The sequence below is a fragment of the Zosterops lateralis genome (genome assembly GCF_965231275.1).
Source record: "Zosterops lateralis genome assembly, chromosome: 5".
In the NCBI taxonomy this organism is placed as follows: Eukaryota; Metazoa; Chordata; class Aves; order Passeriformes; family Zosteropidae; genus Zosterops; species Zosterops lateralis.
Genome location: NC_139766.1, coordinates 71,155,612 through 71,170,436, shown reverse-complemented (window position 1 = coordinate 71,170,436; position 14,825 = coordinate 71,155,612). Strand labels below are relative to the sequence as shown.

The 14,825-nt window shown below is 41.4% G+C and overlaps 1 protein-coding gene across 2 annotated transcripts; it reads left to right on the top strand.

Annotated features, from left to right (window-relative positions):
- Positions 1–581: 581 nt before the first annotated feature.
- AP1AR (adaptor related protein complex 1 associated regulatory protein) lies at positions 582–14,192 on the top strand. 2 transcript variants are annotated; one of them, XM_083861836.1, is made up of 10 exons: positions 586–760; positions 4,141–4,189; positions 5,310–5,336; positions 5,767–5,792; positions 6,199–6,295; positions 6,995–7,093; positions 8,960–9,021; positions 9,921–9,994; positions 10,775–10,903; positions 11,798–14,192. In XM_083861836.1, the coding sequence occupies exons 1-10, from the start codon at positions 684–686 to the stop codon at positions 12,061–12,063; spliced, it is 906 nt and encodes a 301-aa protein (XP_083717962.1). In that variant the 5' UTR covers positions 586–683; the 3' UTR covers positions 12,064–14,192. The 2 variants fall into 2 exon arrangements, with proteins under 2 accessions (XP_083717963.1, XP_083717962.1); XM_083861837.1 differs by lacking the exon at positions 6,995–7,093 and having other exon boundaries at positions 582–760.
- The last annotated feature ends 633 nt before the right edge of the window (positions 14,193–14,825 follow it).

Here is a 14,825-nt window from a genome sequence, read left to right as displayed (position 1 = left end):
CCTGGAAGTGTCCAAGACCAGGTTGGACGGGGCTTGGAGCGCCCTGGGATAGTGGAAGGTGTCCCTGCCCGTGACAGGGGGTGGAATGAGATGGGCTTTGAGGTCCTTTCCAACCCAAACCATTCTGTGATTCTACGTGTCAGTGTGGAGCTGTGATAGAAGAAGCCTGAGAGACCAAAAGCTGCACTAAACCACACGGTGCCTGTGCTCCAGGTTTTTCCAGCACTGTTACTACCTCCGTGGGACTGACCCAGTCCGGGCTTGATAGGTGCGGAGACACCCCTTTCCCCGCTCATAATAACAGGGACCTTGAACGCACTTCCTCTCCTTCACAACGCGATTACCGGCGATGCTTTTTCACCCTGCCCTGGCATTTCCCCTCCTTTCAAACGCGGGCTGCCGTGGGCTGATCCCCCTCCCCCGGCCCGGGGGAAGCCGGTTTTGGGGCGGGATCTGCCGGGCTGGGACGGTCGCGGCGAGGGGCGGGCTGATGTGGCCGCTGATGATGCCGGTGCCGGGGGCGGTGCCGGCGCCGGTTCGGGGCGAGCGCCGCCCGCCCCTGCGCAACCACGAGGCTCTGCCGGCCCTTTGTTCCCGGGGGTCCGCGGCCGCCCCTCCCCGCGGCCCGGGCGGCCTGAGCCCGCCGGGAAGGCAGCAGGAGCCGTTCCCACCAGCAGGATGCCATGGGGAACTGCTGGGCGCAGTGGTGCTGCGGGCTGCTCTTCCGGAGGGAGCCCGGCCGGATCCAGCGCGGCGGAGGGTGAGCGGGAGATGCTCCTTTCCCCTCCCCGGGGCGGGGAGGTGCCGGGGCCGCCGGCTCCGCCTTCCCCGTGGGGCAGGAGAGGGTGGCGGGGTGGGCAGGGATGCGGAGTCCGGGAGCGCTCGGTGGCCCTTGGGGAGCCCCGGTATCCCGGGCGGGCGGAGGCGCCGGGAGCCCCCGGGCTCCGTGCGGTCCGGGCTAATGCGCTTCCAGGGTCGCCGGCCCCTCGCCCCGGTGTTTTTCCGGCAGGAGATGCTCGGAGAAGATTGGGTTTTTTTTAGGTCAGTTGCCAAAACCCGTGCGGGCGGCCGTGCTTTGTGCAAAAGACGGAAAAACACCCGGGTTTCTGCAATGTGATCTAGTCTTCTCTGTGAGTCAGAGGCTGAGACGCTGTTGGGATAAATCAGGAGCAGAATGGTTTCAGACGAATTCTTATCTCTTGGAAACGTATGACAACCTGTTTCATTCTGCCACAACCAGTTCATGGAAAAGCACTGTGCAAACAGGAAATGCTTGGGATTTTTCCATGTACTGACCAGTACTGGATACCTACATATCTCTTATTTTCGTTGCATTAGGATAGAAATCGTTCTCAGCAGATAAGCTGAGTGTTTTACGTGATGCAAGCTCGTGGCCTCTTACTTCACATCAGCTCTGGCAGGCGAGTCTCACCCTCTGAAAGGCCTTCCAGACAAGCTGCTTCCCGGAGACATGGGTGAAAAACCAGGGCAGTGCATGTCGAGGATAGCTGCTTGTAATTTTAGTGCTCCACTGGAGGGGATGAGAACACCTCCGATGCCTTGACAGCTGCCGCTGAAGTATCAGTTTGTTGTGCTTGGAGAACACCGGGCAGTACTTGGAAGGTTCTTCCTGCACACGTGTGTTTTGCTGAGTCTCCTTCCACAGGCCAATACTCCTTTTTTAGCAGGCAGGGTAGTGACAATCTCTGCATGTGTTAGTCCAGTATCAGGCTGTCCTTAGCAGTGAAACCAATCTTACTGCCTGCTGTTGTATTGTCTAATTTATTGTTCTAGGTGTTGCACAACCTGCAGTGAAAGTCTTGGGCATATAGAATGGACAGAGAACTGCTGGCCTGTGTTTCAGATCAGATTTGTTTTCCGGGTGTGGTGGTGGTGGTAGTTTACAGTGTGTTGAGGTTATTCTCCTTCCACTGAGCAGGGAATTGTATTAAAACCAAAACTGTAAAATGTGTCTTATTATAAAGTCTGCAAGTCAGATTGATACCACATTGTCCACATTTGGCTATTTCTGAAACACCATAATGTAAAAAAAATGTAGCTTATCAACTTTGTGATCATTTTAATCACTCAGATCCTCCCCCCCCCCCAGATTCATTATTTTTAGATGCTCCAAGATTTGCTTGTGAGACATAAACTCCTAATTAAACAACTAAGTATAGAGTTTTTATTAAGTGTTTTAATATCCTGCAAGATTATAAGTTGCCTTTGCTTGGAATTGTGCTTAATATATATGTACATATGAAGTATGTATATATATATGTATGAAAAGTTGGTCTCCTTAATAGCTTCAGATCTTGGAAGATTAATCTGACTGTCTCTGTAGGTCCTGTGACCTGTCAGCTGAATGGTTTTCTCCAGGAGCTATCCAACCAAAAGGATTCCCAAGTCTTAGAAAATAAGAGAAAAGTAGAGCTTAAAGGAGAATTATAAAAGGTGTAAACATTTTTATAGCTTGCTGGTACTTCACTTGAGGTTTTTTGTAGGGATGAAGCTGATGGGTCTCCTGTTTGTGTCCATAATGACCTCAAACCACTACTCAAAAGTAGTTCTGGGATTTATGGGCTCAAACTCCTACACAGAATTAGGTTTCCTGGGGCTGAGTCTCTGTTCAGAGTAGCTCTTCCTAGAGCTGGCATTGCTGTTGGGCTGTTTGTGATGACACTTAGGGAGCTTGCACTGCATTCAGTGCACTTTTCAGTTCTTGCAGCTAAGCTGACTGCAGCTCAAGTGTCTGGGAAGTCGGAAGTCATTTACCTCAAGCCCAGCACTGCAAACTGGAATTACATGTTCGTTAACAGTATAGATAGCCCTGGAACAATTTCCTGTTACAGTGTTATGAAATGGGATTCTTAATGGTATTGGCTCCTACACACCAAATTGCAGAGAAGGGTAGCAGTGAAATTGCTCCAAGTGTTCATGCCACGTGTCCCAGTTATCCTTGTCACGTAGTGCATGATTTCAGGTGGCCTTTCCTCTCTAGTTTCACAACAGTGAATTCTCTGGAAAAGGTTCTTTAGTAGCAGGAGAGGTTGTGCAACGAGGAACCAGTGGGTAGTGCAACAAGTTGCCAGGGGAGACGTTCCTTAAACTGCCTTCCAACGAAAAATGAGATGGAGGTGAAATATGATACGGTTAAAATAATTCAGGCTTCGGCTGGTGTGTTGCTTTTATTATTGTCAAAGTAGGTGTCGGTTGCAAGTGCTGAACGATCTTTCTTGCAAGTGTAGAAATCCCTGGGGCCCTGGGTTTATGCCTTGTACCCATCAGCACTTGCAACTGGAAACCCTGATTTTTGAAACAGTTCGATGAAGTGGATGTTGTACCGAGGAGTGTTTATGTTAGAATGCTCTTCTGGACGCTGGCCAAACCTCCTTGGCTAGGTAAAAATGTATCCACGGAACTTAATACTCTCCTGGGTTTTGTAGAGGACTAACTGTCCTCTGTAAAAGAACTAAAATAAAATAGGAAGAATTCTGAATTAAAAAATTAATCACAGGGAAACCAATTCCCTGTGTAAATTTGGAGCATGATTTTTTTTTTTTTTGCTTGTTTGATTTTTTTTTTTTTTCTTGTTTGGGTTTTTTTGTTTTGTTTTGTTTTGTTTTGTTTAAAAGTATTGCCTTGACCTCTTGTTGGATGTTTTTCTCTGAGGCTCAGCCTTCTGGATGTGACAAGCTGTTAAAATAAAATGTATTGTTTAGCACTGATGAGGTACAAGATGCCAGGAAAGAGTTAAGTGCCATGGTGAGCATCAGCATTTTCAGAAATTGCCTGGAACAATGGGGTTTTTTTCCAGGAAAAGTGTATTAAAGGGATTGCAGAACATGCTAATTGTGTGTAAATGTCGAGTCCAGCATCCTGACAAATGTTTTCATCTCACAAGGGTTTTAGTTTTTTTCCCAGTTCTACAGGAGGTGTTTCCATGCTCTTGCCTCTCTCTGCTCTGGTTACTGATACAGAGCTCCACTGAATAAGTCAATGCGTTAAATACATTAAGATTTTGTTGTTATTTTATATTTAACAAGTTTTAAAATCTATTTTAAATTCTCGGGCTCATTTACCTTCTGCTGTGTATTGAAGAGTCTTCTCTGTAGTATAACTGTAAACTTACTTTTCCAGATCCAAGTATTTTAGAACATGTTCAACAGGAGAACACTTCACTATAGAGGTGAGTACTTACATTTTTAGCCACTTAAGAAAAAGTAGGAAAAGCTGAATCCTAGCAATGCCTTTAACACTTTTTGCAGTTTATGGACACTGAAACATTCTGGGATATTCCAGCCTAAAGTGATGCTGCACTGGGTGGAGAGCTGGGTTCTTACTGCACCTCAGAATATTAAGGTGTCCTTTGGGAGGAAGAGAAGTATCTGTTATGGTCTGCTGTTCATCGCCACAGCATTCCACACAGAGCTGCTTGTTGCATCTCCTCTCTGCTGTGTTGGGATTCTGCTGCTTGTACAAGTGCAGAGTATTTAGCTCTCGATTGCAGGATCAGGAATCAGATTGTACAAAAAGAACCTGATGGGGTTACCTGATAGTTGTTGCATCTGTAATCTAGTTTGTTCCCTACAGGGATCCTTTCCCAGCCTCCAGACATAACTCCTTGTGGCCAAGGGTAGTGTAAGGTTAGCCAGGAATAACCTGGTTTACTTTGCCTGAGTGTTCCTGTGCTCTGGAAGTCCCAGATCGCCCCCATTAGTGAGGATAACGTTAATTATTGTCCTTAATGCTTTGGCTGTTGAGAAAGGGGTCAGATGTGTACAGCGGGGGAAATGTGTTTTGGTGCAGGACTTCCTGTTGTGAGAGAGTTTTTCTGGCTCAGAAATGTGACAGGGAAAAGGAGGTATTGGTCTCCTCCCAAATTTTAGGTCAGTAAGGAGTCTTTCTGTAGGTACTAACCTCTGTGTCTCTGTTTGATGCACTGAATAGATTTAAGATTCCTGTACTGAAAACGCTACAGAGGATTTCTATTTGCCTTTTCTTTGTTAATGTGACAATTGAACTTCTGCTGCATGAGTTTGTGCAGCTGAGAATGTTGTGGGTTTTTTTTTTTTTTTCATTTGGACTCTTCTTTTAGGAGAATGTAATGTTTGAGACAAGAAACATTGGTGAGAAGATAGGTCTGACTCTACAAATAAAATTCCTCTGAAAGCAGAGTTACAGTCCCACGGTTAGAATTGAAGAAGTGCTTTTACAAGACACATAAAATATCCACTCATACTTGCTGTATGTCTTTAGTGACTCATTATATTGAATTGTAAAAATTATTTATTTCTTTTTCTCTGCAGTTTGAGAACCTGGTGGAAAGTGATGAGGTGAGTACCAGTGAAAACTGCTTGTACAATCCTTAAAAATGGTTCCAACATCCAGATCTTCCTCTTACTTTAAGCTGAGTTGTCAACTTAAATCACAGGGGTTTTTTTACTTTCAGTTTTCCTTGCACTAAGGATATGGATTTAAGACAGGATAAAGATCTAAGAGATTGGTTTTGGGGAGTATTGGGAAATAACCCATTAAGGAATGGGGAACTATGGACTTTGGGAAGAAAGAAAAGAAGAGGTGTGGGGAAGAAGTGTGTTTGGGAAGACTTAAAGGAGAATTTACTCCCAGTATAACTCTTGCATAAGACTCAACAAGTGCCCTCAGTCTGAGAACAGAAATGGACCTGTTGGGTTGCTTTGCTAAGGGGAGTTTTGGAAGTGCTCTGTCTTTACAAAAATCAAACTTTTCTATTTATTTTAACAGGGGGAAAGCCCAGGAAGCAGTCACAGGTAAGACTTTGAGACAGGACCTCTCCTTCCCTCTGCTGTCCCACTGTGAATATTAAACAGAATGAGGTAAGGGAAAAACAAAGGGAAAAACAACTAAGGGAAAAAAAGTGATTTTGGACTGCAATGACGGTAATGGTTCTATTCCAGTAGTTCTGTCAGCAGAGATGGTTTTGAAAATATGCTTTCTGTAAAGATATAAATAACACATATTGTGAGAGTGAGGAGAGGCAGCTTATTGTCCTGAATAAACTGGAACTTTCAGGAGGAACAGGCCACAAGCACAGCCTGTTGGATCTGCATTAAAGGACAGGTCAGGAAAGACCACACAGCTATGTTAGAATGCAAATGAGGGTTGTCATGCATGAATAATAGATGGAGCTTTTTTGTGTTTCTCCCCTGCTCCCAGGCCTCTGACTGAGGAGGAAATTGCAGACCTGAAGGACAGACACTACGACTCCATTGCTGAAAAGCAGAGGGTTGTTGATCTGAAGCTTCAGTCAGAGGTAAGTGGTTACAGTGACATTATAAATGGTTTTTCTTCCAAAAATGTTATGATCAGCCATGGACACCAAGAGATTCCACTCACATGGAGCAGTTGAGTTTTGTTCATCAGTTAGTATTTTTCAGTCTGCAAGATGCACAAATTCCTTCTTTTTAATAGCCTCTTAACTGGAAAATGGAATGAATAGGCTGGGTCTCTGACCATGATCTCTTAAATTTGACCCTTTTTTTAATGCAAGACCAAATGGGAAATATTTCTTGATTCAACTTTTCTTGTGCTGAATTTTCTCCACAACTTTCTTAAGGAAAGAGACACATAATTTGTTATTCTGTTTTAGTGTTGCAGCAGTTAATGGAATATGACCTGGAATAAAATATAGAGCTCGAATGAACTTTAATCTAAAGTGCCAACAAACTGAAAATCTTTAAATCTTTCACCATGCAGTTCATAATAAAATAGAAAAAGCATTACAGCAATTCACTAATAATAAATGTTTATCCAATAGTTACCTGAATTTCTCGGGCTGTTTGGTTGTGGGGAGGGAAGCTGTTAAATTCAGTTAATGCTTTAGCTGTAGTCTGTTTTGTTTTATTTTGATTTTCTAGCTGCTTTTCTTTTGTTTCCTTGCACTTCGGGTTTATTAGTAGGAAGATAGATAGGTTCTGCTTTTGTTAACCATTATTGTTTTGTTCATATACAGTTAGCCTTACAAGAGGAGAAGTTAAGACTAGAAGAGGAGGCTTTATATGCTGCACAACGTGAAGCAGCCAGGGCAGCAAAGCAGAAAAAGCTCTTGGAGGTGAGGGGAAAAAGACCCCAATACATATGAGAGCCTCTGTCCTGTTCCCATGTGTGCAGACTTCCCTGATATCCTTTCCATCTCAGGAGACTTTGATGAGGAGATGGCTTTGGCTTGTAAAGTAGAGGAAGAAGTACAAGATTTGAAAGTGCAGCTGGTTGGAACAGCTGAAAATCACCATAATTGTTTGAAACAGCTTCTGTCGCCGAGTATAGATTTTGAATGAGTTATAATTTTAATCCATAATTAGCTTAACACTCTTCTTATATAATATGTAGAAGTTACTGATCTGAAATGTCAAATAATCTGTGATGGGTTTTTGGGTAAAAAAAACCTCCTGAAATCAGGCACACGTTGTGACATCATGTAGAATTGTAAAGTGCACTTCATGTTATTTATGCACTGTATTGTTCCTTATCTTTGTGTTTTGTATTGACCTTGCTTAAGAGTTTTCATCTAATTTTTATGTCACTCAGTATAGCTCTCATTTCTCATTTCTTTCTTTCCCCTTGCCATTTGGGGTGGGAGGGTTAATTCTTTCTGACCTTTTTGCCTGCTTTTTTTTTCTTACCACTTTTGATCTATAGAAAGCCAGCAAAAGTAGAATTTTTTTTTCTTTAAATGGCGTTAACTGGTTTTTGTAGAAGTTCTGTGCAAGAAATGCTGCATTTCTTGTCTTTCAGTATTTTTAATGTGCACTTTTAGTCAGGACCTAAGATAGAATGGGTTATAGAGATTTTAATTTCCTCTTCGTGTAAAATTAGTACCACTTATCTCCTGCTCAAATGCCCTCCTCAAAACCCATCAGGATTATAAGGATTTTAAGGAAGCATTTTTGTCCAGATATGCATCAAACACTTAGCCCTTCTAGAGAAACTGGAAGCTATTTCTGAATGCATCACTCATCTCTCTGCTGTTTATGGGCACAAATGGGGAAATGGCTTTTTCCTTGGAAGTATGGCCTCCTTTAAAGCTCATTTGGCTTTCTGATGTTGCCCTACTAAATGTCAGGATCCATAACAGCAGGGAATTTTAATATGTGTGCTTCTTGGAACTGGCAGTGCTGGATATTGGGATGTGACCTGGCAAAATGGGGAGATAATCTAATTTGGGTATTATGTGGGTATAGGAATCCTAAAAGAAAATCGTTGCATGTGTCAGTAGTTGATTTTGACAGATTTGTTGACTGTGTTGTGCCAAATTTCTGTCTGTTCCTCTCTGTGTTCTTAAGTTTTTTTACCTCTACCAACCTCACACCACAGTGTGGTATTTCTACTTCTACTTTTTTTTTTTTTTTTCTACACTCCCCGTTTACTCCTTTCAACCTGCAACTATTATTACTTAAATATCCAAGATGCAAAGTGTGCCAGAAAACAACCCCCCCCATCATCTTGGGATTGAAAAACACTAGATCCAGTGCAGTTACCTCCCCACACCCAAAGCAAAGAGCAATTCTCAGATGAAGTTGACCTTAGCAGAGTTATTAATACTTTTGGCCCTGCAAGGCAGCAAAGTTGTTATTAATATAGATGAAGCACTTAGTGCTGATGGAGACAGCCAGAGGAGATGGCAGCACTGCTTTGCACAGGGATAAAAGGATTTGTAGGAAATATTTATCTTTTAAATGGCAGAGTGGCTGTTCCTGGGCACAGAGCAAAAGAAATCAAACATCACCCAGGCATTAGTTGTGCACTGAAAATACTTTAAGAAGACAGGAGACAAGACAGGTGCAGTTGTGACTGAGGTGGTGTCCAATGTTTCTAAAAACTGATGGGGTTTTTTTGGGGGGGTGCATAAAATAGGATTAAGTGTTGAGAGCTCATTTTTGAGTGTTCAGCCTTTTCAACAATTCGCTTTTCTTGATAGCAACGTAGGCAGCACAGGATAACGCAGAGAGCACATGCTGTTAATAATGGAGAGTTCCAGAGGTAAGAAAACAAATTTTATTCATGATAACTGAGAGTCTTGACTGTTTCTACTCCTGTTCCTCATCTGGAAAGTTAGGGGGGGTGTTTTGGATTCATTCTGGTTATCACTGGAGTTATTAGACTGCTGCATACAGTGATGCTCCCAGCTATTTATTTACACACACTCAAAATCCAGAGGTTCATTTTTAAAAGGTGTTTATATGTAAAATTTCAGCTAACATAAAAATATATTAATTATTCAGGACTCTGGTTTAAAAACCCAACAGAAATGTGCTATTTAAATGGTTTATAGAGTCTGCCTGTTTCTTCATTAATATCCTTAATTATATTTATAGATTTATGGGTTTAAGTCTCTTTATTCCCACCTTCTGTGTTCAGTGGTGGTGGTGGGAAAAACAAGCTAAAAAAAAAAAAAAGTGGAGAATATTACAGTGGAATGGTGTTTGAATTTAGAAAAAACTCATGCATGGAAGACAAGGGGGACAGGAGGCATTTTGCTATGGAAGCACAGTTAGAATAGGAGCTGTGAAAACTGTGTAGCAACTGGCCAGGTTTTAAAAACAAAGGACTGCAGGAACAGGGTTTGAATTCATTACTTAAAAAAATTAATTCAAAATTAAAGGAGATTTTGTCTGAAGTGATGAAGAGAGGGGAAGAGGTTTTTTTTTAGTTAATTAATTAATTTTTGACTGAAAATACTAATAAAAATTGAGCAGAAGCACAGCCTGGGAGAGGATGTGATCAATAGGAATAGAAAAGCATTTTGCAGATAGTTTTATAATGAATTTAGTTCAGGGTGTATGAGCTTTGTAGCACAGAGCTGGGGGCATGTGGATTTAAGGTATTTTTGATACCCTTGGAGGTTTCTAAAGCTAAAAAATTGCACATTGTTCTTGCAGCTCTGTGGCAGCGGAAGATCTTGATCCTTTCCTAAGGAATACAAAATTCCAGTATGAAGCTTTCCGAAGTAGTAGTAAGTCTGCCTTTCCTTAAGAGCATCTTTAAATGTTAAGGGACTCTGAGGGGCACAAAGTGCAGCTTCCTTTTCTAGATAAACACAGATTATTTATAGTTTTATGTTTGCACAGACAAATTTTAAAATGTGTATGCTTATATCTGTAATTTAAAAATCTGGTGATTTTTTTTAATCTGATAGATAAAAGGTAGTGGTGAACATTTCTTGCAAAACCAGACCCCTGTACTGAAGATGCAGATGTGTGTTTATAGCTTTCTTTAATCATTCCTTGGCAAAGTAATTAGAATCATATTAATGCTTAATTTTTTTCATAATGAAGTGCAAGAGGGAATTTGGCTGCCTGTACTTAAAAAATCCACTAACAGTTTAGAGGAAAACAATTTAATAAGCTTTTATCTCTAAGTTCTGGTGACAGTACATGATAACCACTAAGGTGGAGGATGGATGGTTGTGTTTCAGGAAATACTGAGTAGTTTAGTTTTTTGGGGAGGAGAGGGTTGATTTGTTTGGGTTTTTTTGCAAGTCTTCATCAAGCTCTGTTCACAGCTTATTAAAATCCCTTTTAGTTCTAATTAGGCAATATCTCAGTGATATTGACTATTAATAAGTTCCTGATTATTCTTTGAACTGACAAAGTGCCTTTTCCATCATTCCTAAGGTTTAAAGGGCCACAAAGCACCATGAAAGCTTAATTTAAAATTTTACTTTTACACCTTGAACCTGAAATTCAAGTACATTTATGAACTAAAAATACATTATGGGGTTTTTTTTTAACAGGACTTTCATCTGATGCCACAGTGCTGACGCCCAACACGGAGAGCAGTTGTGACTTGATGACCAAAACCAAATCAGTGAGTGGGAATGATGACAGCACCTCCTTGGATTTAGAGTGGGAAGATGAAGAAGGTATTTATCCTGCATTTCAGCTTCATCCTGAACTCAAAAGTTAGAGATGTTGACAGTTTAAGCTATGGTCATTGGAAATCTGTCGTTTTCAAAAGGGAAGGTGATTTAGAACTTATTTCTGACAAGTTTGTAATAGTTAAGCTGTAAATTATTTTTACCAAGAAAACTCCTTATTTTGCTAAATGTGGAGATAGCCCTACAGAATGAATTCATTTATTTGGATACTCCAGTATCCAAAATACCCCTGTATTTTGTGCAACTAACTTGTAAAGTCTTGACAAAAGTAATAGTAAAGAAATGCTGCCCTCTCGTGAGCCAGGAGCAGAAGGAAAGGAAGAATTCTTCCTTTTAAAATGTGGGAGTTGGTCAAGATTTAAATAATTTGGGAAAAAACCCTTACAACTTGCACTGTAACATTCACTGGGAGCTTTGATCTTCATTCCAAGGAGTATTCCCAGCTATCCTCATTGCTGCTGTTACAGGTATTTCCTGTATTTCCTCATCCTTACCAATACTTTCCCTTTTATTTACTAAACCTGCAAGAGCTCTTAGTTGAAAGTTTATCCAAAACTGTTGAAACCTTGACTATTGAAAGGCTTACCAAAATCCAGCAAGGGTTTGTTTCTTCTTGCCAATCTGCAGGTGATTTTTTTGCCACAAGTATTACTGACGAGATCAGTAAAATCTTAGATGTCTTTGGGCAGTTTCCAGAACCATATTTTGCCTTATTTTGTATGGAATTAAATATCCATTTCCAGACAGACTGAAGACCTTTCCTAGACCACTGAACCCCATAACTGTCCAAATTTTACTTTTTCTTCTAGCAGAAGCATAAAAGTTAGATGAAAATTCACGGGGATGTGTCGTTTCTCACACTTGTGCGTTAAATCCCAGGCATGAACAGGATGATTCCCGTAAGGGAACGCTCCAAGACGGAGGAGGACATCCTGAAGGCAGCGCTGAGATTCAACAGCAGGAGGACAGGAAGCCATCCAGCCTCGGCCTCCGACGATTCCAACGGGCTGGAGTGGGAGAATGACTTTGTCAGCGCCGAGATGGATGACAACGGCAACTCTGAGTACGCCGGCTTCGTCAACCCCGTGCTGGAGCTGTCGGCCTCTGACCTCAGGCTGTCGGATTCCGAGCGCCAGGACAGATAGTGACCACACCTGCCCATGACCAAATGCTGGGAAAGGGGAATGGAATGTGGAAAAGCCAATCTGCTCCTTCTCGTAACCCGCTTCCCCCTTTTTCTTATGGCGAGGAACGGGACTGACCTGCTGTCTGAATGAATTCAGAACTAAGTGCAATTTTATCATCTACCTTCTCCACTTTTGTGATGACTGGGATGATTCTGTTGTGGATATTTCTGGATATCTGGATTTAATATAAAATTATCTGCACTAATTGAAGCTTCGTAGCTTCACTTATCTGTATTTAAACTTGCCTTTTTTTTTCTGGATGATGTTTCTATTGATTTTGTTTTAAAATTCATCATTGGCGCCTAATATTTATCTCAGAAGCAGTCTTCTATAATTTATTTAATACTTGAAGATAGAGAAATAATTTTAAAATATTTTCATTTCTGGTCTGTGCTTTTTGACTTGCTCTTCAGCTGTTTAGAGGTCGCAAAAGCAAGAGCTGCAAAACAAATTCGGCATATGGTGAATTGCAGATTTTCCACTGTCTAGCTTAGAGTCTTCCTAGTTTTGTGTTGTCCTTTTTCCATTTACTTTGTGTTCTAAATTACTTTATGCTAAGCACGGTTAACCTCAATGAACATAGTAAAACTCATCAGGTTAGGGAAGATATTGTCTTGTATAATACACCAGACTTAGTAAGTGTGTGCTAGATAGAAAAACGAAAATAAATTAGAATATAAATTCTCTATGTGTCAATAAAATGGGAATTTTAACCAGTGGAGAACTGGGAGGACCAAAGTCTTGTTTTCCCAGCCCCCCAGGCCAACATCTGTTGCTACATGGTCCTTAAAATTCTTCAGTTGTGGAAAATTTGTAATTTCGCCGGATCAGAACAATTACAGAAAAGCAACATTCAGTGAGCAAACTGGGGGAGGGATGATGGCTCTGCTGCTGGGGTGGGAAGAACAAGAACCTAAAGACTGAATTTCTATATCAGCATTTTGAAAAGAAGGAAGAAAACTTCATGTTTTAACAGTGTGTTAAAGTGCTCTGCCTTTCCTGTGCCTCTGGAGTGGAAGGTTAATCCTGCTAATATGGGCTGAAATCCAAGGAGATTTTCAGTGACTGCACCACTAGTGGTGTCCTGTGCTGTGTGGTCTCCCCTGGTATTCCATGTAAATCTTACTTTTTAACAGAAGAGAAGCTGCAAAATACTTGCAGATCTCAAGCTTTCCCCAAAGTCTCAAAGTAAAGCCATTCTACTCTGCCGTTTTTTTTGTGTAGCTGTCTCATTTTGCCATGGAAAAAGGGTGACAGGGTTTAACTTTGTTTTGGAGTAAAAGGAACACGTTGTGATAAGTAACAAACCTCTGCTGTCGTCATCATAACTGAATTTGTTGGTGAAAGTTGTGTCGTTGGTTTAGATGATCTGAAACTATTTGGAATATTTTAGTCATTACAGTGTGGATAAGGAACAAAACCACTGCACACTGGGATTAAATATGCACAAATAACCTGAGAGAACAGATAAATCCTGTTGGTAACATTCCATCTCTTCATTTCAGTTGTAGCTATGTCACTGAAAATATTTTAATGCCATTATTTATATTTGCAATACTTGTAATGAGCTTTAAAGACCTGTACACATCAAATGTATATTTTGGGTTTGGCCTAAGCTACTGCTGTGTGACTTCTCCTGGATATTTCTTTGTACAATATATTCCTATGGGAAGGAAGGCAACTTCCTCAACATGTAAATAACATGTTTTTTACCTGCTGAAACTGTCACCTCCCCTGCACTGGTCACTGCTTTTCCTGGCCAGTGCACAGGAGGTGACCTTGTCCTGACCATGCCTTGAGGAAGTCAATTAGCTGACAGTCCTGCCCTTAGGATGAACAAGCACTTAGGAAAAAGGAGGCTGACTCCAGCTGTTTCTGTGATGGGCATGTTCTGTAGCCATGGTTAATGATAACACTTACAGTGCTCAGTGCACCATGCTGAGCGACTTTGAAGTGATGTTCCATATTTGTGGATGTGTGAGAAACTTGAGAGATTCTATAAACAGCTCATGTGAAACAGTTCAAGGGTACTGTAAAATGGAAATCTGTACAAATTTAAAAGTCATTAAAATTTTCAGCAAGTCTTATATTTGGCAGTGTTGTGTCTGTTGCTGGGTTTGTGGCAGAGCCCTGCTGAATCCCACAGTCCTTTTGGGGACCTGCTGCTTTGGGAGGGAAGCTCCAAACAAGCTGCACTAACACAAGACCTGAGGAATTTGGGTCATGGAGCCCTTCTCCTGTTGGAAATGAGCAGCTGTACCCTCCCACTTTGAAGGTAAAATAACCTTCCTTGTGTTAATTAACTTCTGCTGGTCGGATCCATGGAGCGATAGGAAACAATTCATTTTTTAATGGGTACTATACATGCTTGATTCTTACCTCAGGTAAATATCAGCTGTGTGAGTGATTGTTGTTTGGAAACCACAGCCTGGTTCCAAGGGTACAAAACATGGCAACAAAGTACTTTTGTCAAAGATGAGATGAATAGACAAATCCTGTCACACATTAAGACACACTTAAACCTGTGTGTGAGTTTCACTGCCTCTCCCATGGCTTTCTCTGGCTTGTGGTTGGTTGCCTGAATCTCAGCTGTTCCTCCCCTCAGTTATAATTATGGTTTTCTTGGAATGATTAATGCTGAAATGCACCCTAATATTTAGGGGTGATAAAATGGGTAACTCCTATTTTTCCCAGTGTGTCTTTCAAGCAAATTAAAATAC